Source organism: Meriones unguiculatus, chromosome 17 (genome assembly GCF_030254825.1).
Source record: "Meriones unguiculatus strain TT.TT164.6M chromosome 17, Bangor_MerUng_6.1, whole genome shotgun sequence".
In the NCBI taxonomy this organism is placed as follows: domain Eukaryota; kingdom Metazoa; phylum Chordata; class Mammalia; order Rodentia; family Muridae; genus Meriones; species Meriones unguiculatus.
In genome coordinates, this window is record NC_083364.1 from 27663837 (window position 1) to 27691522 (window position 27686).

Sequence of the window (27686 nt, forward strand, 5' to 3'; positions counted from 1 at the left end):
AAGATCAAAATGAATGAACACACTTCACAACAAACTCTCAAACCAAGGTTCTTGGCTATCCACAGATTTATTGCCACCATAGACCCCTGACAAGAGAAACAGTGTACAGAGGCCTCTCATAGAGTAGCAAAGCCTGTGATATTAAATATACAAAATATAGCATCCTTTACATGTACCATTCATAGATATGGGAGTGTGTTTGGATGACCTTTCCCAGTGTTCTCCACATCCCTCTCCTGGCCTTTCCAGCTGCCTTGGTCTGATGGAAATTCCTGGGACAGTGAGCTTGGGGAAGTGAGAATACTCAGCTTGAGAGAGCTGGAAATGCCAGAGATGCCACCACTAGCAATGAGGGAGGTGCCCTCCACCCCATTGAGAGTGCTGACCAGACCCTAAGGGATCTTCTGATTTCACCTTCCAGGTGAGGAGACGGAGGGTCGGAGGAGAAAATGATGTCGAAGGTCATACGGGCAGCTGAAGGCAGAGCTAGGGACATAACCCAGGAGTCAGGGCTCTCTCTGTCTCTTTCCAATGAGTGAGCCTCTGTCTCTTGACCTTGGCCACTGGAACACCAGGGAGCGGATGGCTTGGAGAGTGATACTTGGTAAGTTCTCTGTTGAGTTTAGGCTCCGGGGTTGAGTGTAGTCTGGTGTATTGGAGTGACTTGTCATGTCTTGAGTCCATATTTTCTTCTGTTTTCCTGCTGAGAAGCAATGGGACACAGCAGGGCACAGCCATCTCTTTCTCCAAGGAGTCACCAAGTCTCCATACCTGTGACAGGTGGCGGGCCTCTGTAGATGGTACAATCACGGCTGGAAGGTTACCCTGTGTGGCGTGGCAGGCGCCGACACCTCTTGGTGCCTACTGGTGTTTGAGTAGAAGCACGGGCCCGATGTGTTGTTCTGAGTGGCGGGTGTTTAAGGGGCTTGGGAGAGCTTCTGCCCTTCTCCTTCCTCCATCATTACAACCTCCAGTGTACCCTCTTAGTCATCTGCAACTCTGAGCGCACAAGGCACAAGCCTTGCACTGCCGGGCGCTTTTAGGAGAAGCCCCAGGAACAAAAAGCGTGTGCTCCTAAGTACTCAGGCTGTGCTCTTGATCCCCCAAATCTGAACAGTTCTTTCCTAGATGAAAGAATTAGGCTTAGCACGCACCTAGAACTGGGCAAATACAGAGATGCAGACTTTAGCCGAAGGAATCCTTCCATAATGATCAGGGCCAAGCTTTCTTACGTCAACACTGGGCTTCACGGGCTTGAAAAGTGATTAGGAGTGACTGACATAGAGGATCAACGCTTTCTGGAACAGCTTTCCCTGCATTGCTGGAGAGGTGAGGCTGAGAGAGAGGAAGAGGATTGATTGAAGCTTTGGACTGGGTTCTCTTGCTTAGAGATGCATCACCTTACTAACCCCCGTCTTGGGGGTCGGGGCTGTCTCAGGAGGATGAGTGCCCGCCCAGGTAGGCAGGTGTACGGTAGCATTTTTTGGTCTGGTAAGTAACATGGAGTATGCTGCTGGCAGTGTGCAGTGTAATGTCACTTGAGCTGGGGCGGGGTAGGCAGGCCCCGAGGAAGTGAATGCATTCACCGTTCCACCTGGCGCTCCCCGACACCCCTCAGGGAGTTCATCTCCTCCCACACCCAGTCTACATAGTTGGAGACCTTTGTGTAGACTCCATACACCTGTTTGCTGCCGCATTCTTCAGGTCCTCCCCAGGACACCAGGCCCTGGGCGACCCAGCGCTGGCTCAACTCATCGAAGATGACAAAGGCCCCGCCACTGTCCCCAAGGCACGTATCCTTGCCACCTTCATAGTAGCCGGCACAGAACATGTTTTCTGTGACACTGTAGTTGCCAGACCGAGACTCATAGCTGGCTTTGCATTCAGCGTGTGACACCACGGGCAATTTGACATACTGTAGGACGTCCGATAAGGTCCGTGTGCCGCTGATGATGATCTCATCCACTGTCACGTTAGGATTGGAGATGCCCCAGCCAGCCACCAGTCCCAACATGTGAGGGGCCGGACCTTCAGGCTCAGGTCTCGGCAGACAGATGGGCATGACATGGGCTCCCAAGGGCACAGGCTCCCGCAACTGTACCAGGGCTATGTCATGGTTGTAGTTCTGGATGTTGAAGTCTGGATGGAGTACCACACGGGCTGCAGAGCTGTTGACGGCTCCTGATTTGTTCCGCACATCGTGTAGGCCCAAATAGACAGTCACATGTTCCTTCGAGACAGGGATGACCGTGTTGTCCCTGCGCTGGGAGCGCAGCACGTGGGCTGCCGTGAGTACCCAGGATTCTGAGAGCAGGGCCCCGCTCCCAAACCACTTGTCGTTCGGAACCCTCGATGTGTCTTCTACCACTATGAGGGCCTGCCACGGGAAGAGGCCGAGCTCGGCGTTCCGACCTCCAATGATTCTCTTCACCAGGTTTGGCAGGGAGCGGGAGGGCCGCCCACACACTGTAAGGAGGAGGAAGCAGAAACAAGAGATGGAGACAGAGTCAACCATGCGGAAAGGACCAAGAGAAAGTCACATCTCCCCCACTGTGGATTATGCCACCACGGAACCCTCACTTGCTGAGTGCTGCTGGCTCGGGAGAGCTCATCTGTGATTCGGTTGCATCGAAATCTGTCTGAGTTGGCCTGTGTCGAGTTTGGAGTGCCAGAACCAGGGCCATTCCAGCACCAGATCGTTTTATGTCTTGGCCTTGTTAAACCTGAGCAACTTCTGGCTAAATCGCTTTTGGGTTGGACCGTATTTAGCCACTCCATCATTAGTAGAGGACGCTTCCACCCTTTCTTCTCTAGGAAAATGTCTTCTCTCTCAGAGGCCATCTGCACTACCGATACTCAGAGAGCCTCCTGGTGTTTTCTAGTCAGATGTTAAGCTGACAACCCAATAACTCCCCTTTATAAGCCATGAGACCTTTAAGCAAGTTGTGTGGCTTTTAGCAGCTCAGTTTCCTCATCTGTAGAATGGGTGTGTTAAAAGAGCTTATCCTATGACTTATGCAGCATGTGGTACAATTACTAAGTTCAGTGAGAATCTCCTAGATTTCCTGACAGACTGGGACACTTGGGTCCTTCTCTTAACTTTTGTACTTTCCATGAACTGAATCAGTACTCCTGTTGCTGGATTTCAACTTCTCAAAGATGACCTCCGGTTTTTAAATTTCTTGGATTATTTCTTTCTCTGCTGTGTCCACAGCTTACATATCATTGTCATTGCCTAGAAGCTGAGGCTATCTCGAGCTGAGATGACTATCAAGTCAGGTAGCAGAACCTAACTTGGACCGTAAGATGGATGTTTGAGCTGTATCCTCTTTTCTGCTTTATCACATAGTAAGAGCACCGTCATAGGCCTGAATCATTTCTCCGGCCTAAGGGACTCACTGGTGCTGGCGCATTTAAGGCTCTGTGTGTTCAGGCTAAGGACAAGGTGGCACAATCCACAAGCAATGATGTGTGAGCCCTGCTCAAGGTCACCCATCATTGCACCCAGGGGTCCTTTAGTACCTGTCAGAGAGAAAACTTCATTCCTCTGAACCACGCACCCTGAGTACACACGTCACCAGGCCCCCACAGCCGAACCCCTCTGGCTGGGGAGCAGAAGGTCTTCAGTAACAACCCCGAAGAACTGGCTATGAACAGACTCCTGTGGGCCTTCCTGGGGAAGGGTGTTTGTGGTTGGTGTGGGTGTGTACCTCCTGCTGAATGGTCACGCTATTCTCTTTGGCCCCAAGCACTTCTAACAGTTCTTTAGAGACCAAGAGGCATTTGGGTTTTCTTGTGACTTTGGGAGGGTAAACTTTCGACAGGCTAATGTTTTTCGGATGCTCTTCTTCCCAGTGCCAAATGCTTCTTCCACGATCCCGGGCCGTCCTGTCATTTACTCCAAGCCAGACGTAAACGGACCTTCTAACTCTTTTGAAGTTGAGGGCCAGTTTCTCATTACAAACAGCAGACAGCAAGGTGACATTTCAAGGCAGGTCTGTGACAAGCTCTACATAAAATTCATCTAGCAGACAAAGGCCATACTCAGGTGAGAGACAAGCAGATGACTCAGTCACAACAAAGCTCATGGCCAGTGGAGACTGGTACCTCTCCCCAGCCGAGGTGTCAGAACATCCTGAGGTCACAGACGGCGAGAGCCCAGAGAACATTAGGGAACAGCTAATTTATGGATGGAGAAACAAAGTTTCAGAGACGGTAATTTGCTCACTCAGAGTTAAGAAAAAGAAATGCAGCTTGCTTCTCCGAACTAGTGCCATTTGCCTATTACAATGTTTGACTTCTGATGTGCCGTTGAGTTTTCAAGTTTCAAGGGGGTCAAATGATTCAAGAGGTCTTTGGGGGAATTCATGGAAACAGGACCCTCCTCCTCCTCTTTCTCCTCCTCTTTTGCCTTTGCTTCAGCTTCCTAAGCAGGTGGGACTCCAGGTGGGTACCATTGAGCTCAGTGAAATGCAGCAGGTGGTGACGATGACCTCAGATTCCATGCTTGGAATCTTTCATGTTGCTCACCGCTACTCTTCTACCAGTATTTCCAGGGACAGAGATGTTCTTAGAATGTTCTAAACTTTGGCTATGCTGAAGCCAGATTAAGAATAAAAAAAAATGTTGGGTGCCGAAGGAAGTAGGCCCCTTGAAATAAAAAGGTATGTAGGATTCCACATACCTTTGGATGAAATAAAATATGACCTGTCAAGGAAAGCGTGTAGACAGCAATGCTCTGAGTTCAGCCCCAACACTAAAGGTAGCCTTGAAGAAACTCCCTACACCATCCTGATCCTCAATTTTCATGTCAGTAAAATAAAGGCATGAATCCTGTCTGCTTGTAACCCCCTGCCCCAGAAGGGTAGTCATTGTAGTGCTGGATGAAATGGGCTTGTCCATTCTGGCTTGCTACTCGGCCTTTCAGAAGGAAAGAATTTGAAAAGTTCTAGGGTGGTCCAATGATACATTATGGTTCTGCCCAACTTTTGCGTGTTAAAAGAATTTCATGACTCAGTCTATCCAAGCTGCTCTTTACAGAGTGCATCTGGTGTCCATTAACAGCCACAAAACGTGAACCATTTTCTTGGTCTTGCTCACTCACTCCTGAGTGGACAGATAACATAATTGCATACCAAAGGCCCCGAAGAAGCAGCATCATGCTTTCTTAACACCCATCCCAGCACATTGCGTTGTGGCCTTCTGGGATGGGAACTGATCTTAGTTTTCTTGGCCATGTAACCTTTTAGGAATATGGACATCTCATATCCAGCTTGCCACAGATGCACCATTCTGCTCTTTTTTTAAGTCCTCACCACTTTGAGTCCTTGAATGTGCTTGTGGCTAAGCCTAAATCGAGGTGAGTGACATCGTTAAGTGTGAGTGGCGTGACCTCTTCCTCCTCCCATCTCGCCAGCTCCTTTCTGGTGCTCACCCCTCCATTCCTGCACAAGCGTGTACCTCTCTGCTCTCCCTTGCTAGGAGGCCCAGTGCACCTGTGATGGGATTGACTCAAACGCTGCTGTGTTCTTCACGTCCTGAGGGCGAATCTCAGAAAGCGCCTCAGCCTAGCGTTTTAACGGGTAACGTAATGTTTCGAAGCCTACTAAGTGAATACTAGCATGTGCCACTCGTACAGTGCATTATCTCAGTTTGCCCAACATTTTCATTCGGTAAATTACAAAGGCCCCGGGAGGCAAAGCTGTTGTTTATGGAAAGGCGCATACGAAGTCAGGGAGGACAATAACATTTCAGTGTTCCTCAGTGCTGTCTTAAGTGCTACAACATTTGACTGCTGTTGTTCTTGAGTTTTAGACATCACAGATGTAGAAAGTATGGCACTGGATATATGGAAGTGAATTCCTGCGGGTTGTGTTTAAACCTGCAGTGTATGACCTGGGAGTATAATTTGTTAATTGTGCACGTGAAGGCAAAGCTGATCATTTCTACTCTTAAGGCTAAAGCAGATTTCCCAACATCTGTACCCATTCTAACGCCTCTTGTTACCACAAAAATCCTCTTTTTGCTTTAAAGTGGGGCAAGAAGACGAAACGCGGAGGAGGCAGAGTCAGAACCATGTATGCACATAACTCTTTGGGCTCAACAGCACATTATAGTCATCAGTCTTGCGTTGATTTCTTCTTTGGGGCCTAGTGTGTGCCCAAGACTGTCCATTTTCTAGAATTCACTGGCACAACACCGGGTTCACACCCAAACTGTTTCAGATGGAACACTGAGAGGGAAAGGACTGGAGTTGAACAGCAAGGAGGGAGGAGGGATTCTGGGATCTTAAGGTAGGCCGAGTAAAGACACTGGTTAGTTTGAGAAGGGGCCAGGCAACATTTTTCTGACCTTTAACTTTCTGGTGACAATGCTTCAAAAGCAAAGCATTTCCTTCTCAACTCACATTAACAGACCTTGGGTGAGAGACTGTGAGACATAGGACTTGGGGGGTGAGGTACCTGGGAGGCAGGTGGGCAGGCTTCTCTTGAGCACTTCATTTGTCCAGGCCCCATGCGCAGAACACGTATACACACCTTTGTGAAAGAGTGGGAGAGGAGAAAGAAAATGATTACGTGGAACACTCAAGAAATAGGCCTGGTTTCTTAGTTGCTTTTTCACAGTCTCTCTGCTATCATGTTCTTCGAGCCCAGTCATTTCTGCAAACTGAAGAATCTTTCTCTTTCAGCTCTGAATTACTCTCCTCAGAAATAAATGCCAGTCTGTAGGCTGACTTTGCCTGCCCGAGAGTAGTCTGTTCCCTTTCCTACCCTCCCGGGCCATGGCAGGTGTCTCTTCCTCACGGGTCATAGAACATGGAACGTTTGTCCATGAAGCTCTGTGAGCTACGGCATGTTCTATTATTTAAAGGTGAGATTTGGAGCTACAGAGAGACCAAGGGGCTCTTCTCAGTGCTCAGATGCACTCAGAAGAGGGGAGGCTTTCTTCTCTCCATGAGGGCTATTTTTCTGCTGGAGACCATGAGTGTTTTTGAGACTATTGATGGGTTGCGTCCACACAGCCTCGCTCGCAGGAAAAGTGGGGCTTGTCTCTATTTTTTTTTCTTTTGTTTCCTCCCAAACCTTCACTCGCTGGCTTCAAAGGACCTTTAATGGACTGGCTCCTGCAAGTCCTTTACCCTCAGGCTTATGTGCTACCACCTGACCCCAGGGGAAGCCAGAAATCTTGGCCAGAAATTGTGGAGAGGCCTGGATAGCAACAGCTGGGGCTGTTTGGGTCTTGGTCTGGGATGTGTTGGATCTCCTGCTGAGACGGGTCATCTGTTCCCCATTCTCTCAGTCCACCTGACTTCTGAGTGAGACATAAGAATATGCCTCAGACAGGAGCCCTGCAGAGATGCTACAGCTCCACTGAGTGGCTTTGGTTTGGCCAACCCGAAGAGGAGATTCAAAATGGTGGGGTCAGCCAGCCACATTGGCCATTTTCTAGAAATCCTAGCTCTACCTTAGACACAGGAGGAATTTATTTTGAGACTTTCTTGAAAGTCTCAACTCTTCTCTAAAAGGAACAACACCTTGGTTTGGGTCTCAGGACCATATAGTGTGTCTAAATGGACCTATCAGCTTGAGCATATGGGGCGCAGGGGTCAAATGATGTGGGAGAATTCTTTGTATCATAAGGCTTTGCACAGAGACAGGCGACCACTCCTCCTAGAGATGTTTCCTCCCCCAGCTCCGAGGCCTAGAAGGCATGAGGTACGCACAGGTGGGGGGATTACCTGTGGTGTTGTGGAGCATCTTGTAGTAGGGCTGCTGGCAGGAGTACGTTATCTCAGATTTGTACGTTGTCAGGTTGTTTCTTGTGGAGAACGTCACCAGCCCATGCTTCAGCCCTGCTGGGACTCCACAGTCTACAACTGAGAGAGAAGAAGTGAGACCCCCTCAGCTGACTTTTGTTCTTCCTCTCAGGGTTCCCAGAACATCTGTCTCCCCTAGGTGAAGAGTTTAGACACTACAGACAACCCCAGGTAGAAGCAGTCTATTCTGACTGGCACCTCTGCAGTTATGCAGTATACCACCTATAAATCTGGCACCTTCGCTTTTGGCGTCTTTCCCCTGTGGTACTACTTACCTGCCCTGGTGTGAATTTCAGGGCAGGGGCAGGCCTGCAGAGATTTACAGAGACCAAAGTTTCCTTCCTACCACAGCCTCTTTCTTTGGCTTCCAGTTTGTTTTGCAATCTTCCCTGCTTCTGTTGCCCAGGCATGAAGCCCATAGCTCAATGAGAAAATTCTGGCTGACCTGAACCAAGGAAGAAAAAAAAAAATCTTCCACTTTTTCCAAACTCAACCACAGGCTGAATAAGAACATTTAATGGGCTCACATTGGAGCTTAGTACTAAAATAACAAACCCAAACAAACAAAGAAACCCCAGTTCCTACCGAGTATAAGGCCCCACCCTGCTGCCTTCCTCCAGGCAGTTCATTTGTCCACAGCATTCAGAGAGAGTTTCCAGTCTTCACCTGCTCATTTTCTCCTTTGATACTGGCTGGATACTGGGGCTGGCTATAATCTCACTGTAGGACATGACCAAAGATGCCTTTTCCTTAAGATGGATTTTAGGAAGCTTGCTTGTCTAGCCACATCCTAGGTGAGCTACTAGCATGGATGGAGTCCAGCCTGAGTTAGTCCAGTCAGGCATCTTTTAATGACTGCTGCATCAGAGGCTGACGACCCAATCTATTGGTTTCTTTTCAGGGACCTCTTTTAGGGAATGACACTTGCTTTTTATGGAAACCCTAATCTTACGTATAAAACAGTCTATGCCAGAGTTGGAGAAACATTGAAATTCTTCCGTTGGGGGCAAAAAAAAAAAGGGGTGAAGCAGAGCATGTAGAATTTCCTCTTTATGTTACAGATAAGCTCAGAGAGAGGACTCGATTGGTCTAAAGTTACCTAGTGAATTATTGTTAGAGTGAGAAACAGACCCAACCTTGATCTCAGTGTTCTTTCAGCAAGTGGAACTAGCTGTTCCGAGGTTTCTGTTTTCCAGTTAAAGAGTAAACATTCGCTGGCTAACATGGACAGTAGTTGTTGATACTTCCAGAGTTCTGGTAGAATTTGCGAAATTCTACCTCTCCCTCAATTCTACCCACTCTCCTTGAGAAATGTAGAGGGGCAGTTAACCTCTGAGTGCCGGTCAGACATTGAGGTTTTTTAGCCTAGGGTTTCAAACTCACATTTTAGATTGACTGGTGTTACCTAACTTATAATATGTCTGATTTCAGAACCTTCCAGATTAGAAGAAGGACCATGAAGGAAGGAAGTTCTTGTGAGGACTTCTTATCCAAAGGGGTCCTGGCCTTCAAGCCCCTTGAACAAATAACTTCATTTGCATTGATAAGATAGAATATAGATGCTCTTGTAGTTTTCAAAGTAAACTAACCTAATTCTGACCCCTAACCCTAATCTAACCCCTAACCCTTACATGAAGGTTAAAACCAGGATAATAAAAGATAGTAATTTCTTTTTAAAACTGTCAGTAGATTTAAATTTATTCTCCTGATGATACTGGAAGCAGATGTTCATTCTCTCTTCAGGAAATCCCTTAGTTGGGTACCTGGATACTGGTACTACCATTCCCCCCTTCCCCCACCCACCCCCCCAGCCTTCTGGAAGTTCCATTGGCTTCAATAATCCTCATGACCCAACCCTCTTGTCCCTAGTCGAGAAACTGAGCATTTGGCCCGGTGCTTCAGTGGTTGGTGTTATCAGGAGACACTTTCTAAATAGAGGGCATACTTTCACATTGCCCCAGATATGTTAACTCTGTTCACTGACACGCTTGCCAGAGAGAGGGGGTGACAAACAGAAGACAGAGGGCCACATCAGCTTGATTGTAGTCCCTGTGGAAGGAGCGACCTTTTTCCCATGTGCAGAAGGACAGGGAGAAAGTCATGTCCCTTTGAGAGAGGATGGCTTTCCCAAGAACATTAAAGCCTCTCGCATGACACAACTAGCATGCGTCAGAAGCTGTCCCTAGTCAACTGAGTAGGGGTTTGACCTGTTCTGTTTGCCTTTGGCCACTCCTACATCTGGAGTCAGAGTGCTCTTCTCTTCTCCCTTTCCTCAGCCTGCCCTGCTCACCACTCTGCTATAAGCTGTATTTTCCCATGTCTTGCTTCTCCAGCCATTTCTTGCTGCCATTTGCTTTTTCCATACTATGCCATTTGTTTTTGTCTTAGGCTCTAAACCAAGCAGCTGACCCCAGTACTCAAGACCAAGGATTAGGCCCCATGACCTCCTGGCCTCATTTTCTTTCACTGCAATGTCCTCAGACTCCCCAGTATGCCACCTCCTCCTTACAGGCATCGCTCGGGCCACCTCTGCTATGTGGGTACCTTGTTTCCATACCACCACCTCACGAAGACAAAACACCGCTTCTTCATAAAACGCTTGTAACCCTGTTAACTGGACAGGTCATATTCTTGTGTCCTTGAAATGTTCATTCACGTCCCTTAGGTGATATACACCTTATACTGGTTGTTATTACAACTGTTTGCTCTTGTACCAGATCTTCCTCCTAAGTTGTCAGTCCCTCGATCATAACTCATAGTGATTATGAATACTTTGTGGGCTGGCAAACAAACATTTGCCCAGATGACATTTGTGTTTGGTGTCCATCCCATCTCCTCTCTCAGGGGCATCTCTACCTTAAGACAGCACCTCAGCCTCCAAAATGCTCACCACCCACACTCGAAGGATTGTGCCCTCACCAAGTGGCCACCTAATCACCAGACTGGGGGATCACTGACTAAGAGGCGGGACCTCTGATAGGTGAGCTCAGGCAGACATCGGCTTGTCAAATACCATGTAGCATGCATTGCTGTTCTCCAGCCCTTTCTTCACCATTGTTTATGGCCAAGTTATAGCCGTGACCCCAAGCAGAGGACTGCTGCCTCCAGATGTGATGCTTATTTCTTTACGGTTTTTAATAGTGAGTTTTAAGAAAAACAAAATGTATAAGCCCCAGTAGTTCTTTAAAGAACCTCAAGACAGTAGGAGTTCAGCCTAAAATATGTGGCTGGGAAACACACTTTCTGAATGAGAACACATCCAGAGTCTCAACAATCCACACTCTGTGTTATTATTCATTTTATAAACCATGGTTGTTAAGACAGTAACAGAAGTCAAAAAATTGAAAGTCATTAAGTAGTTGGCATCTTGACCCATTTAAACTCATGGTATGAGTGGATCAGTAGCCAGGGCCCATGTTGATCTAGATCACGTGGTTGTATAGTAAATTTGTGGTCTTTGACCCAAGGACATATTTTCCTTTGAGAAGAATATAGTTCACTTAGTGATTAAAAAAAAAAAAAATCACCCATTGTCTTTTCATTGGTTTTTGGAGTAAGTTTGAGTGGTGAGTAAATTGTTAAGAGAGAATTTGTCAGGCAGGCAGCCCTTCCTGCTGATGAGGCTGCTCCACCTTGTTCGGCATCCATTCCAATCCACACTGAAGTGGGCAATGGAGTGCTGGTGGATGGGGCAGGGTCGGGGAGCTCTGGGGTTGGGGGTCTCTGTAAGTAATCCATTCTTGGATGTCTGCACTGTGTGGGGTTCGCGTCATTGTCATTCACTCTGTCATTTGTTCTGACTCGAATTCGTTCTCCAAATCGATCTCGCTTTCTGTCACCATGGTGAAGTCAAAGTAGGATCAGGAGACAAAAGGAAGAAGGCAGAGAGAGGGAGAGGGAGAGGGAGAAAGAGAAAAGGAAGAGAAAGAAAAATTAGCGAGCAAAGCAGAACTAGTTCATGCAGGAAATACAGACACCACTCTCCCAGAACCGAGTAAGAATGCAGGTTAGGCACAGCCAGTGTGAAGGACAGTTTGGGACTGCTGAATTTGTTTCATTTCTGAGAATTTACATAGTCTTACATCCTGGCTCTAGAGGAAGATAAAATTCTGCCCCTGGCTGGGAGCTTGGCATTCATCTGGCCCGAATCCTTATTTGACAGATGGCATTCAGAGTATATAGCAGGACTTGTCACCACAGAGTGGAAGCAGGGCCAGGACAACAGCCCATAATTCCCACTTCGTGTTCTTTTGTATATTCTTATCATTTCCCCTTCTCTTTTCCTTTCCTTTCCTTTCCTTTCCTTTCCTTTCCTTTCCTTTCCTTTCCTTTCCTTTCCTTTCCTTTCCTTTCCTTTCCTTTCCTTTCCTTTCCATTTCTTTTTCCTTCCTTCTTTTCTTCCTGTCTCCACTGTTACAAACAAGCACTACTATGTCTGCTTTATTCAGTGCTAGAGACCGGATCCAGGGCCTGTGTGTTCCATATTGCCATACTACCACGTGAGCTGACTCCCTGGTTTCTCTGCACAGGGAGAGTCACGCCTTGCACACTTTCTTGCCTGTCTCCAACCCCTCCTTGAACATTCAGTCTTACTTGCATGTCTTGCCTTGGACCTAGTGGAGGACACAGAGGCTCAAAGATGCTGGCTTGGGGTTAAGACCTGTACCAGTCCTAATCTAACTTAATACAAATGAATTGGGTCAAATTCTCATATAACATGACAAAACGCTCTGTGGCTTTCTAGCTTAGGTAGTGCCTTTAGTCTGTCAAGGCGCCCATTATGGTAACCCATGTGTTTTTACCAGGGAAAGGTATTAATAGCACGTTTTTTCCATTCCAAAACTATGAAACAGAGATACAAAGGCGCTGCCACTGTTGGGGGATGGGCTGAGTCCAAGTAAGTGCTAATTACACTTGAATATGATTCTGGCTCTCTTCAGGCACTGTGTGGATAGGAACCTAGTTAATTGTCAGCACAGTCTTGAACAGTGAGGGTAAGGCCAAAAGAGCAAATTACCTAGGCACACCCAACTGCTAGAATCTGCATTTAAATCCACAACTTCCTGACCCCAGAGTTGGTTCTGTCCCGAACACAGAAACCTCCACTGATCTTCCTAAGAATAATCCTCGCTTTGCCCTGTACAGTTCTAGCTCAGAACCCGGACAAGTTGCCCACTGGGCCACCTACTGGAGGAGCATATGAGGCCCCTCAGGCTGAGACCTGGTCTTTGCATCTGAATTTTCTACAGGGCTCTGTACTGGCATCCAGTGAGTGCTGAACCTATTACTGAAGCTGTAAAATGACAGTTTTTCCCCTTCACAGCCCTTCACCAAATGAAAAAGAAAGCAAGCACATTTTGATTTTATGTGCTGCCTGGGGTTTGCCTGGGGTGGTGGGGGAGCCCTCCTGCCAGGATTCCTTGGGCACAGAGGGGAGGGATCTGTCTGAATGCTGGGCGGGAACTGTTTAGGAGGAAAGAAAGGAGACAGAGCAGAAAGTCATGAAATGGAAATTGATGAGATTGACTATAGTATCTTGATTTCTCATTCTCTACTCTAAACTAAGGCCCAGCCCTCCTTCCACCCCTGACTCTGCCTAACACTGATGCTATATATAGCTGCTAAAATCATGATCCTTTGAAGTTTTACATTTGAGTTCACATGGCTATGGGAGTAATAGAGTAGTAATTTAAAAATATATACTATCATAATGTTTTATATAATATTATATACATATAACACAAAACTCAGTAAACAATTTATGTGGATTATTCTTCTTTAGAACCATTGGCACATGTTCTAGAATTAAAGCTACCCCAAAGTCTCTATTTTTGAGTAAAAGATCTTGCCCATGGTCACATGATATGTTGGGGGTACACAGGCAAGAACTCTGGGTCGCCAGAGCTGGGGCCCTCTACTTCACATAAGTCCTCTATGCTGACCCCACAGCCCTCCCCACAAAGCTCCGAGTCATGAGCAGAAGACTTGGTGATTGATCAGCATGTAAACATCCAACACCACTCTGCTCGGGGCGTCAGTGCCAAACAAGGTTCCCACACTTGCAGTTCCCAAGCTTGAGCTCATTTCAGATGTTGAGAATATGCTTATACTCCTTCACCACATTTTCTACCCTGTCTGTAGGCGAGGTGGGGGGTAGGGGGGAATTTGTGTTTAGAAAGTAAGCCAGGCCATCAAAAAGCACGCGTGCGTGCATGCGTGCGTGTGTGTGTGTGTGTGTGTGTGTATGTGTCTGTCTGTGTGTGTGTGTGTGATTCCAAAAGCTTATTTCTGAAACAGGTTCTCATATTCATTTGTTCACCTGGCTCTTACATGGTTATCGGTTTGTGCCCATCCCTCTTAGGGAGCTCTGGCAAAGCTTTAAACCCAGCATGGTCATTGCTCTAACCCCACCACGAAGAAATGCATCACTACAGTCAATCCATTTGGTGTTCTTACTTTTACAGGTGGGAATCTTGTTACTCCATGTGCCGTCTTTCAGACACTCAATTTGGAACGTGTCCATTACCTCGTTATCCTGAAAAGAAGCCAGAAGGGCGTGGGAAGAAGGAGGGAGTGGGTTAGCACATACTTCCTTACCAAGATAACTCAGATTTCAAACCTGGCTATCTTCAACTGGGAATTCCCCCAATGAGTCCCAAAGGCAAACTTGCCCAGAAGGAAGAGACAGATGTTCACTTTGTGAGCCCTACTTATACTCTGGGCATGCGCAATTGCCTCTAGAGGAAAGAAAAGGATCGTTTTAACTCTAGTTTTAGGGCAGTAGTTCTCAACTAGAGCAAGCAGTCAGCGTCACCTAGAGAGGGCTAGCGGAGACAGACTGCTGGTCCCTGCCACCAAAACTCCATCCCTGCCACCAGAACTCCAGTTCAGTGTGTCATAGTTCTGACAAGCTCCGTGTTGCTGCTGCTGCTGATCCCGCCCCTTCTTGAGGACAATCCCTCCAAGGCAGTGGGCTTCTAGCTTTGGCTGTACCTTGGGCTCACCTGCGGAACATACAAATACCAACCCACTGGTCCCCGCCCCAAGGCTCGGCAAGGGGGAACTGTACTTTCTCACTACGGCTGTTCTGAAAGTGTAGGTGGACCGCCACTTTGGAGGGTGGCAGTGAGGGGGCGTGCCTTGCTTCTCTTTCAGCACTGCGCCACTCCACCTCTGATGAACTTTCTTAAGGTTGTTGTCCCTGATTACATGGACCCATATTTAAAAATCCAGGCCAACTCATGTCCTGGTAAACTACTTTTGTGCCTTTTCCTGCAGTGAGAGGTGGCAGAAATGCATTATTTTGAATTTCTGGAGTCTTTGGGAAGCTTAACAGGATGCTGGCAAATACTTGGCTGAAAGTATGGCCGCTCGGACGCCATAGGGGAGTTTTTCCGGTCCACATACTCCTCTTCCCGGCCCACACACTCTTCTTCCCAGCCAGGGTTTTGCACCTTTAGCACTTTGTAGCCCGTGTCACAGCTGATGAGCACTTGGTCTTTGAAGGAATACAGGGCTTGCAAGGGCTCTACTTTCCCGTATGCAGGAGGTTGTAGCTTTGGGCACTCATTTCCTGGCAGGAAGCAAATGAAAAGACAGCTGGTGACAAAAACAAGAAAAAAAGCAAACAAAACAAAACAAAACAAAACGCCAGCAAAGGGCCTGCACCTAGGAAGCAAGGCCTGAAATGAGGTGGAAACAACAGGACTGGCTGTCTAGACACAAGATGTTTGAAAGCAGGAGTGAGTCATTTTCTAATGCGGTCTTCCATTTCTTCATTTGTAAAGTGAAGGGATCAACCAAATAAATTTATGAACCCTCAGAGAGTGGAGAAACATTAAAGGCCCTTGCTACACACACACACACACACACACACACACACACACACACACACACACACCGTCTGTACTCGCAGATACCCCCGGTTAAATAATCAAGGTCTTCCTTCAGTTGAAATGTGTGCCCTGGCATTTCTCACTCACTGGCTAATCAGGAATACTGCGGTCACTTGCTTTTCCCAGGGCACCAAGGGGCTATGGTCAGATGCTTCTGCTTTTCATCAGGAGGCCTAGCCTGACAAGAACCTCAGTGCCTGGGCCTAACCATCATGCTTCCTCACGGACAAACCTTCTTTTGTTAATTTCCTGTCACTTCTCTCCCCACGATGCCCTAGATGTGACAATGTGGGCAGAGCCAGGCTTCCTGGTTTTATGAAGATGGTCGGTTGCTCCCGGTTGGGGTCTACCCTCTTTTTCCTTGAGTTATTACAGACTTATTGAGTCACAAAAGTCCCTCTGGGTTTGTGTGGGAACTAGCTGCCTTGGAGCACTAGGAATGGGGGCTGTAGGCTGTGTCGAGCCAGGGGCCCACGTAGAGACAGATCTCTACAGTGAAATCCTCAGAGCTCCGGAGCTCCGGGCCCACGAGTTCCGGGCCCACGAGTTCCGGGCCCACGTTTGGAGACAGCCGGGGTTGGGAGGTCCTCTCAGCCTAACAGATCTCCATATGAGGGGGAAAGAGAAACACAATCTTTTTTCAGTCTCTACAGGATGCTAAAGCATCGCCAGTCTTGAGTATGAGTTCAATCTCTCTGGTGCCCACTCTCTTTTTATAGGTGGGAAACTCAGCCAGGAGCTATATCTTGGTTCCCAGTTTCTCAGCCAGAGTCCCACTAGGCCCTCCAGCTTGGACTGCATCCCTCCTCCCTCAACAACCCTCTTTGTGAGCACAGAACACAGTGGCTCAGTGTGACCTGGGAAGGGGGGAGGTTACCTTCCGCCCTGTAGGAGAGCCTCCAGCCTCGGTTCTCTCCTGAGTTGTCGCTGCGAAATAGGATCTGGACACTGTGACTCTGGGTGCTGATTGGTTCTGGGGATTTCTCTCCACAGAAGGGGCCCCATACTTTTGGACCAGCTTTAATCTACAAAAAGCAATATAATATATATATATATATATATATATATATATATATATATATATACAGAGAGGGAGGAGAGAGAGAGAGAAAGATATCACATCTGAGTAGTGCAGGTCCTGCTTTAGGCAAATGAGTGCTGGAATTTTCTGGAAATCCTAATGTGAATTCATATTATACACTCCTGTTTTTTGTAGACTTACCAATAGCCAAATGGCTTTATGTCGATTTTTGTCATAATTTCAGTGGCCTCTGGAGTTAACAAAGCAAGTTAGTAATGGTGTGATTAAAGATAAAACATTTTGTGGACAGTCTTGAACAGTACACAAAATAGGAAAGGTTCCCACTTTCAAAGAATCTGTTGCTTACTGGGGTGACCAACAATAAATACACAAAGTAGTTATGAGCATGTATAATATATGTAAAAAGAACATGTGTCATATTTTATAATTCCAGTATTGAAGTATATAGAATATATATACATATGTAAATTATATAACCTATAGACATCATCATTTGTGTAATGGAAACATAGTAACTGACAACTTTAGTTGTCTATGACGAAGTGACATTAAATTTGACCCATAGGATGAGTAGAAGAAAAAAAAAGACTGCTTTCTAGGCAGAAAACAAAACAAAACAAAAGAAAACAAAAGAAAGAAAAACAGCATATGTAACAATCGAGGCCAAAGGTGAGAAAGATCTTGGCAGGCTTGAAAAGCAGGAGAAGCCAGTATGGCTAGAATGGCATGAGGCTGGACACACTGGCAAGGGTCTTACTTTGTTGAGGAGTTTAGCTTAATTCCATGTCCAGTCCTGGTCTGATATGTTTGCTACAACGTTCTATGCTGTGGGGAAACAGATGAGGCAGGAGCAAGAGTGGAGCAAGAGTGGAGCAAGAGCACCAGCTGGGAAAGCTGCAGATGAGCAGGACAGAGGCCATAGGTTCTGGCTAAAATGGAGGCAGTAGAACAGAGGATGTAGCCTCAAGCACCACTGACTGATTCAGAAAGCTCAACCCCCAGTCCTTAACTCCTTCCTTGTTTATCCCTCAGAAGCAGGACTCCAGTGTTGGCATTAGTAATGCCTGTCATCCTGGGTGACATCATTTTGCGCAGGACAGAGGAAATGATACTTCAAGACGTTCAGTATCTTGATATCTCACACTGAGCTCCTGAAACACAATATGTAGTAATCCAAGACAGTCAGCATGCTCTTCTTCCTTCTTTGCAACTAGAGAGACTTTGAAATGTTATGTTTTTTAAATTCTTTGAGGATTTTGCATATCTACGGTGTGTTTTGGTTATAATTGCCCCTCACATCCCTTCCGACTCTACCCAAGCCCACCACATCTCCTTTCCAACATAATGAATGTCCTCTTTCCATAATCACGGAGTCTAATCAGTGCCATCCATATGTGCGTTGTGGGGCCGTTCATTATAGCACAGGTGACCTACCAGGGGCCACTTCCGTAAAGAAAACAAGGTTTATCTTAGTAGCCTTCAACTGCCAAAGCTCCTGAGCTAGAACGGGGGAATTTGTGATCGCCTCCCTCCTCTACGATGGACTTTTGACTGGCTCATGTACAGGTCTCACAGAAGCAACTACAGCGACTGTGAGTTCAGGAGTGAAAGAGCCCTGTCATGTCCAGAGGATACTGTTTTGCAGCAGTCCTTCTAGATCTCTGTAGGTGACCATTTAGGCCTGAGTGCAGTTACTCATTTCCTACCCTCTGACCAGTTGTGAGTCTCTGTATCACTCACAGCCCATTGTGAAAAAAGAAGCTTCTGTGATACAGGTTGAGGGCATCACTCACCTATGGGCATAGAGAGAAGTCTTTAGAAGGCGGTGTGGCAGTATGTCCATTTAACAAGATGATAGTAGTGGGCTCTTTGCTGAGGTCCATGACCTTCCCAAGCAAAAGTTCTTTGTCAACTTTACAGGGCGAGGCCTGCGTATTGTCTTGTGGGGTGAGCCTTAAGTCAATTACAAAGCAGCTGGTCACCCCATTAACGTGTATGCCGCTATTGCACCCAAGGGTGTATCTTGCAAGAATACTATTATAGATCACAAGGTTCCCATCGGCGCATGACTGCTGGTGACTGCTCTCCTCAGCAGCACCACAGGCACTGTGAAAACGAGCCAATAAGAAAGGAACTTCTAGGTAAGGACCAGATTGACTTCTCCATGCCCGATGACTCAAGTGTATGGTGTTTTCAGTAAGAGGGTCTCTTATTATTTAGTTCTGATGGGTAGCGAAGAGCAAGCGACAATAGCCTTTTGTTTACTGAGGGTCTATAGGATCTGAATAGTAACTCAAAGGGTGGTATCCTACGCGTGCCACTGGGTTGTTTTTGTTTGAGCCCTATGGCTTCTGAGAAGAGCATCAGTCCCCTATTTGGGTAATGCCATTTAAACCCTTGTGTATTAAATAAATAAATAAACACACAAACAAAGAAATAATACAAAGCCTCTGAAATAGTGCATCTTCATATGGCTCTGTCAAGCATCTTTAGTGTTAATCATTTCTTTTGTCTTCATGAAGGTTACATTGCTGTGACAAAACGCCACTGCCAAAAACAAACTGGAAAAAATTTATTTGGCTTATATCTATACATCCCTGTTCATTATTGAAGGAAGTCAGGACAGAAACTCGAGCAGGAAGGAACCTGAGAAGCTGGTGCAGAGGTTGTGGAGAAATGCTGCTTACTGGCTTGCTCTCCATGGCTTGCTCATCCTGCTTTCCTATAGAATCCAGGACTCCCAGCCCAGGGATGACCCCCCTCACAATGGGCGGGCCCCTTTCCCATCAGTTACTAATTAAGAAAATGCTCTATAGGCTTGCCTACTGCCTAATCTTATTGGAGGGCTTTTCTCAGTTGGCGTTCCCTGCTTTCAGATGAGCTAGCCTGTGTCAGGTTGACATAAGATTAGCGAGCACACCTTCCCTATCCATCCCGTGCCTTACCCTCCTAACCTCCTCACCCACTCAAGCCTTTCTCCCCAGTATCTCCTTTCATTCCCATATCACCCGTCCTCTGCTCTCTGCCTCCCTTAAGCTCTCACCCTGCCATGGCCCCATTCTAGTTTCCTGGCTTCCGCACTTACTCCAGATTAGTCACACTTATCTAAACATTCTTAGTTAACATCACATATGAGAGGGAAAACGTAATGCTTGTCTTTCTGGGACTGGGTTACTTCACTCAATGATTTTTTTTCCAGTTCCATCCATTTACTTTCATTCTTCTTTATAGCTGAATAGAATTCCAATGTATATACGTAACACATTTTCATTACACATTTTTATTTTTATCAGTTGATGGAAATCTAGGCTTTTTCCATGTTCTAGCAATTGTGAACAGACCAGCAATGAACTTGGATGATTAATTATCTCTACAGTAGAATACAGACTCCTTTGAACAGATAGTAATGAGCATGATAACTGGATCATATAGTAATTCAGCTTTTGGTTCTTGAGGCACCTCTAGACTAGTGGTTTTTCAACCTTCTTTGTTTCCATCACCCACCCATCCGTCCATTTATGTATGTATGTATGTATGTATGTATGTATGTATGTATTCATTCAGTTTATAACCTGATCACAGTCTCTCTCCCTCTTCTCCTCCCAGTCCCATACTCACATCTCCCTCCTCTCATTCTCCCCTCTCCTCCTCAGAGAAGGGAAGACATCCTCATGGGTACCAACCCACCCTGGCACCTCAAGTTGCATGAGACTAAGTGCATCCTTTCCCACCAAGGCCAGGCAAGGCAGTCCAGCTAGGGGAAAGGGATCCAAAGGCAGGCAAACAGGGTTCTCAACCTTAACGCTGCAAAACTTTACTGTAGTTCTTCATATTGTGGTGACCTCCCAACCACAAAATTATTTTTGTTGCTCCTTCATAACTACAAAATTTGCAACTGTTATGAATTGTAAATATCTGTCAGTTTGGTTAGTCTTAGATGACCCTTGTGAAGGGTCCTTTGATCTTTAAGGGGGTCATGACCTATAGGTTGAGAACCACTGTTCTACACTGATTTTTCCTTGTGGCTGTATCAATTTATACTCCCACTAATGGTGAATATGCCTTCCTCTTTCATCACAACCTCATAGCAATTATTGTCATTTGCTCTCTGGATCTTAGCCATTTCTGAATGTGGCAAGATAAAAATCTCAGTAATTTCACTTGCTTTTCTCAAGTGGCAAAGGGTGTTGAACACTTAAAAAATTGTGTTAGTCATTTCATTTGTGATTCTTCTTTTGAGTTCTCTATTCTGGTCCTTTTTTTTTTAAGTTGGGTTGTTGGTGTTTTGTGTTTAGTTTTTTGAGTTCTCTGTATATTTTAGACATTAATCCTGTCAGATGTTCAGTACAGATTTGTTGCCATACTGATGCCTCTTGACTAGTCCTGTGGTTTCCTTTACTGTACAGAAGACTTTAGGTTTCATGAGGCTGACAAGAGGGACTCCTCAGGGAGCAATATGGAAGAAAGTGAAAGCAGCTCTGGCACCAGTGTGGGATTTTAGTCCTCCAAAAGCCAGGGATAAAATTCTGCTGCCAGATGATGTTGGAAGTGGTTTGTTTCCCAGAGCCTCACGCCAACGTAAGAATGCCATCAAATTAGCATCTTGATTTTAGTCCCATGAAATGCTAAGGAGAGAGCCAATAGAGCCTATTGGGACTTCTGGTCTACCAAAGTGTGCGGTAAGAGTGGTCGCAAGCTGTTGTGTTGGGAGCACATTACTCTGCAGCAACATAAATATGTCCCTGTGTTTCCTGCCGTGTCACCTGCGGCCAAGCTCCCTTTTAGCTTCTGATGCACTAAGTTCTTGAGCTTTCTCACAGGGGTTTCTGGGTTTCTGATGCTGCTGACAGCTCCCTTTCAGACCTCACTGATGGCTCTGCTCCCTTAGTCTAGCTCTGAGAACTCATGGATTCCAGTTTCTATGTCTTTTGTTTTGTTGAACAGCTCAGTATCCACAGGGCTTAGATAAGCACCTATCCACATACTTGGTGGCACCTTTATTTCTCTCAGGTTCGGCATCTTCCCTTAAATCAGAACCGAATAGTCGCCTTCACTTGGACACTTTAGCTGGAACTCTAGGAACTTCTGATTTTCTCCCCACATGTCTGAGAACTGTTTTTCCCACTATCCTAGCCAAAGCTCAAATTTAGTTACCTTGCATTTGAACGATACTATCAGAATAACCTCAAATGAAAGAGTTATTGGCTTTGGACATTTTCTTCCCTCATTATTGCCTTTATAATTGTCTCTTCCCTCAAACACAACCACCTGTGTTACATATGGGATCTAGCAGAAACCAAAAACATTAGCACCTTGTTCAGAAGTTTAGGATGGCAGCTGTGGCACATTGAACAAAGCAACAGAGCAAGGCCCTACGTGAGTGCACAGCATGCATTCCATAACGCTGAATCTGGCTCAGGGGACTTTTCTAAAATACAGATTTGACTTGTGATTCACAACCTTCCTGTTGACCAGGGAGCCAGTCGGGGATCAGAGGAGATCCCAATCTGGATCTGATGAAACCAAGATGGCATTTTAAATGATGATATTATTTAAAATAATAATGGGAATAATATAGGGATTATTTAGTATTCTATAACATAACAGAGGGAAGCTGGTGGCTTAGCTTCCTCTCCTAAGAGAAGATAAAAAGCCAAAGGCCAGAATGTTGATTTTTCCTGATTGAGCCAAGATGTATCTTTGGGTCAAACAGCCATTACATGCTTACCTTAATGTAGTCATAAGGACAGGTCACCTCAGGATGGTCCTCAATGTCAAAAATGTCCTCAAACTGCAGGCTGACCATGAAGCCATCCTCCAGGTCGATGGTGTAGGAGCATTCAGAGCTCTTGGGGTAAGGGTTGGGGTAATCGGGGCTGGTGATTGTGCCTGTCCTCTGGGTAAAGAGATTGCCACTGCACTCCACTGTGGAAAACAAAACAGAGAAAACGGCACAGCGTTGGCACAGATCCAGTCACTGTGTGATCTTTCTAGTGTTCCCAGGAGGTAAGCAGAGGAGGAATCCCCGTTTTACTGAGAAACTGAAACTCAGTGGAGGGTAATGGTTCACCCACTGTCACCTGTGGGAAAATCTGCCGTCAAGACTCAATTGCAGACCTTCTAAGTCTCTTTCTGTATGGGTTTACCCTAGATGGTAACCTTTGCCATGGGATCCTGTGGCAGGGGGAGCCAGCCACTCTGAGAAAGGACAGTTTTGAGATGATGGGGTCAGGTGCTGGGATGGAGCTCTTTGGGGCTTGCTTTCTCCTTTGCTCAGACTTCTTCGAGATGTGTGCTCAAAGTCACCCTAAGAATGGTCCCTCCCACTCCCCACTGTCCTCCCCACACATCCTCACTGCCCAGCCCCTGCTTTTCCCTTTATGCTTGCACAGGTCCTTTCTTTTTTGACATCATGTCATATACTCTTTTACTGACTCCTTGTCCCTCACTAAACTAAGTTTTGTGAGCCCCAGGATTCTGCATTTTTTCCTGCTATCCAACATCCAGTTCCTTGGAAGCCTGGCCATGACTTAGCCTATCATAAGCTTCTGAACCTTGGCCCTTGGGCTGGCCCCTTCCAGGCCTGGCGTGTCCATGTTTTATAAGCCTTTGCTCATCCTGTTCGTTTTGCAAATGAGGAAACAGTAGCCCAGAACAGCAAGCATGACTAATGTAAAGTTCCAAAACGGACTGCGGAATGAGGCCTCTTGACTTCCCATCTGTTTTCACTTGCTACCTCAAGCATTCTCATGGAGAAGTCTCACCCTCATGAGGATTGGGGATGGTTCTTGAGGGGAGAAATCTCATTCTTATTCACAGCTCAGAGACTGACGTGTGGGTCATAAAGAGATACATAGCATATCTGTAGTATTTTTGAAGGTTTTTAGAATGAAAAAAAGGTGAGAAATCTTGACCCTGAGCTTTCATAATTCTCTTTGAGAAAACTGTCTTTTAAAAGATATTGCTTTATACTGATGGGTTTGTTCAGAAGGCATATGGCTTCATTCAGCGAGTTCTGACGGAGGAAGTAAAGAACTTTGTCTGGAGCCTTGGCTTCCTCCAGGGAGCCCGCTCCTGTGGACTCAGAGGCACAGACCTTAGCCAGTGGTACTAACCCACGGGCAGTTTCCTAAGTGTCCTAAGCTCTACCACACCTCCACATCATTTTAGAATCTGTTCACCCTGTGTGGAATGAGCTTCTTTCACCGTTCTTTACTTCTGCCAAGGGAAGCGTTTGTCACTTCTCGAGGACAGCTCAGGTCTGAATATTCTGTGGCCATGCTCCCTTTATGTAAGCACAGCAAGGGTAGCATTTACTTCACATAAACACTCATGTGACTGTCACCCCGTTAGCCCAGGGAATACTCCTGGATTGCCATCTCTGCCCCAAACTGAAATACCAAAGCAGAAGTCATGATGGTAGAAGACGATATAGCAACAGAAGGAATGGGCTGCTTTCCCGCCGTCTTTATCCTCTCCCCCCCTCGCCCGTTCTTTGGTCTGTGGTTCTCTCTGTTAGAGAGGGACAGAGGGGCTACCGAAACAAAGAAGAAAAAGGAAACTTTGGTTGAATTTATGGCTCAGAGAGAGTGGACTGGAAAGCCCAGGTTTCTCATATCTGGCCCAGGTTGGCTGCTTGCAGTAGGAGAGGAGACAGAAACACGTGGAGCAGACTTTCTGCCCAGGAAAGGAAGCTTGACTCCAGGGGCTTCTCAGATGCTCCTCTGACAATGGGGCCCCGGGCTCCTAGTGGGGTTAGCACCGCTCTCTCTCTCTCTCTCTGTCTCTCCATCTCTCTTTGTGTGTGTGTGTGTGTCTTTGCTTCTCTGTCTCGTCTCTCTTTCTAGTATGTGGGGTAAATGCAGGTGGCATACCTGTGCAATATGATACAGATTCAATGTCAGTTGTCTCCCTCTCTTGGTCTCTCCCTGAACCTGGAGGTCACCATTTCATTTTTGTTAGATTTGGTGTGTGTGTGTGTGTGTGTGTGTGTGTGTGTGTGTATCAGCTAGCTCTTTACCCAGCGAACTCTCTCTCCATCCTGACTTATTTTTTTAATTGTTTGTACTATGCACCTGTGTGTCACCTGATCTTGTTGGAGTGTGCCGCACATCACAACACAGCACAGCGTCATCCCTAGGCCCTACCTCGGCAGGTCCTGTTGTCGGTGTGGAGGATGTAGCCAAAGCGGCAGGAGCAGTAGTAGCCGCCGATGTAGTTGTGGCAGTGGTGGTCACAGGACAGCTCTTCGTCTTCCCTCTCCTTGCACTCATCCACATCTGTGGGACAGACAGCGCCTCTCATCAGTCACTGCATGTGTGATGATTAAGCCACACTTCTAAAACTCTTAAGTTCCTTCATTGTTTGCAGAGGGTCATGCTTATCTTTCCCTTAATCCTGTGCAAAGCCCAGAGCTGGTCATTATCTCCATTTGTCCAATGAGGTAAGCAGAACACAGAGACCTTAGGCAACTTGTCCAGGATCAGAGAGCTAGGCTTGTACCTGGGCAGTCTGAGTCTTGGTAGAGGCAATTGCCACAACTTGGTTATCGTGAGTGCCACACTGCTACAGTCTTACCATCCTCAGGATGATGAAACTGAGACAGAAACTTGGGGAGAGGGCTTTCTTCCAGAGCTTGGCTTACTACCATATCCCTACCCCCTCTGTCCCTGATATAGATCATTCCTGTCCTAGATATTTGAAAATCTATTTCTCCTACAGAAGCATACCAATGGCCAGTAAGTATTAAAAAAAAGATGTCTACAATTATTAATCATCAGGGGATACAGTTCAAGCCACACACATTCACCAGAGTAAATTAAAATGAGGACAAAATGGTTGACAACATTTAATGTGGATGAGGACATGGAGCCATCAGAAATGTCATACACTGATAGACAAATTATATAATTGTTTAGAGAAAATCTGGCAATTTCTTATAAGACTAAACACAGCTGTTCTCAATCCAGTGATTCTGCGTCTAGATATTCACAAATAAATAGGAAACCATATAGTCACAAAAAGGCTGAAAGAACCTTCATTAAGGGGTGTAAAGAAATAAGTGAAACTTAGTTATCCCTCAATGGGAAATGGAAAAAACATTACAGTGTATTCATACAACAGAACATATTTCTGTCAGGGAGCTACAACAAAATTCTTAAGTCTTAGACACATTGTACTCAGTATAAAAACAATCACATCCCCACTATATTTTCTGTGTGCTTCTTTATGTGACATTTTGGAAGCAAAAATAATCTACAGAAGGAGAAGAAGAAAAAGAAAAAGAAGAAGAGAAAGAAAAAGAACAGTTGTTTACCGTGAGAAAATTGGGGAGCAAAGGGATTAATTGGACAAAAATACCAGGATCGTACACAAAAGTATATGTATTTTTTTCAAAATACAACAAATGCATATGTAAGGTTTGCACATTTCATTATAGATATATACTGTACAGCAAACAAAACAAAACAAAATATTGTTAACAGGTGTTGCACTAGGAAGCGGTATAATGATGTCTGCCAATACTTTGGGATGTATCTAATGAGTAGTGGCTGGCTGAGCAGGCGGATCTGGGATGGAAAAAAATGCAGCAAGCCACTGTAGGCAGGACCCATGGGGCGTGTGCCCAGGTGTCAAGCAAGGAGAATGCACAAGGCGGTATTCATCTCTAGAGACAAAGATGAGAGGACTTACCTACAGCCATGTAGTGGGCATCAAAGCCTGTGAATCGTTCCTCATTGGAGAAATCTGACCGGAAGGTGACCGACATGAAGGAGCCAGGGGAAAGAACCACTTCCTGGCCGGGCGTCTCCTCGGTGTCGGTGGTCTCCCTGCCACAGAAGGTTGCCAGCACCTGGTCTTCAGTTTCTACCTTTGGGGTCGAAGTGAAAAGGAATAAGGTGAGTGCCTCCCCATGCCAGCCTCTCCCTGGATCCTCAAGAAGACAGAGGACAGGGCTGCCCACACAGATGAGGCAGTCTGGGAAACTTGACGAGAGGGAGCTAGGAACTCTCTGATCTGAGGATCTGAGGGTCTTCCTGATGTGGCCACACGATCAGCTTCCTTCGTTCTGTTTAGTTCCCTTAGCAGGCACCTGGTGGTTGTCATTCTTGTTGCCATCCAGATTCATTGAAAACAACATACTGCAAAATTTAAAAAGAGCTAGATAACCTTACAGACGGATTCTATATGCAACGGGAACCTAACCACAGTTTCAGGGAAAAGGAACATTGCACGCAACAAGTCATTCACAGGTGCCCAGTGTATGCCTGCCCCTGAGCAAAGCATGAGATGGGTGGGGGGGGGGGGGATGAAGGATGAGCAGAGCTCTGTTATTCATGGGACAGAAATGACACAAGTGGAGCTGTGACAGTTGGACAAGCAAATTCACAGACACAGTCAGGGGGGTGAGGACTACCAGGAGCCAGGGAGTTGGTGAACACTGGAGGAGGAGACTGTGTTTGAAAGGATATTGCAGCCCATTGTGGTTGACCTTTGATGACGTCAATGCTGTGCGTGGAAGTCATTGAAAACTTTTGAACAAGAAAGTCATGTACTCATAATTGTATTTAATAGGTAGTCCTGAAAAATTTAGAAACTGCCTTTTGGAGGCACCCAGAAATTGCATGCATGTATGCATGTTGAAAGCAGATGCAAAATGTCCTTACTTGATAAAAGGATTTCTTAATTTGGAAGGACAGGAAACCCTGTGTAAACTTGGAGAACAAAGCAGAAGTAATCTATCGATCTCCTTAATCTGGTCGGTGTAGGTATTTGGCTATGTATATTTACCCGGCTTCCTTACTCTCACTCTATTAACTTCCAACTCACTTTGATTCCCTTAGGCTTGTATTTCTGTTTGTAACATCTTCACTGATGGTTTACCCAAGCTGCAGGGGAAAATCCCACGGAGAATGGTTTCTGTCACCAAAGG

General features: G+C 46.1%; 1 protein-coding gene across 3 annotated transcripts in view; it reads right to left on the minus strand.

The window, feature by feature from the left end:
- Masp1 (MBL associated serine protease 1) overlaps positions 1-27686 on the minus strand; it is a 66414-nt gene that overhangs the window by 14024 nt on the left and 24704 nt on the right. Inside the window, exons 3-11 of one of the 3 annotated variants that reach the window (XM_021636167.2) lie at positions 26447-26624; positions 24901-25032; positions 22482-22678; positions 16589-16736; positions 15271-15389; positions 14273-14351; positions 7739-7876; positions 6462-6536; positions 49-2466 (exon numbers count right to left, since the gene is read on the minus strand). In XM_021636167.2, the coding sequence (XP_021491842.1) occupies positions 1583-2466; positions 6462-6536; positions 7739-7876; positions 14273-14351; positions 15271-15389; positions 16589-16736; positions 22482-22678; positions 24901-25032; positions 26447-26624 (1950 nt within the window). In that variant the 3' untranslated portion in view covers positions 49-1582. Of the gene's footprint in view, positions 1-48; positions 2467-6461; positions 6537-7738; positions 7877-9660; positions 11649-14272; positions 14352-15270; positions 15390-16588; positions 16737-22481; positions 22679-24900; positions 25033-26446; positions 26625-27686 lie in introns of those variants that run through there. The other 2 variants (XM_021636168.2, XM_021636169.2) reach the window with 2 other exon arrangements.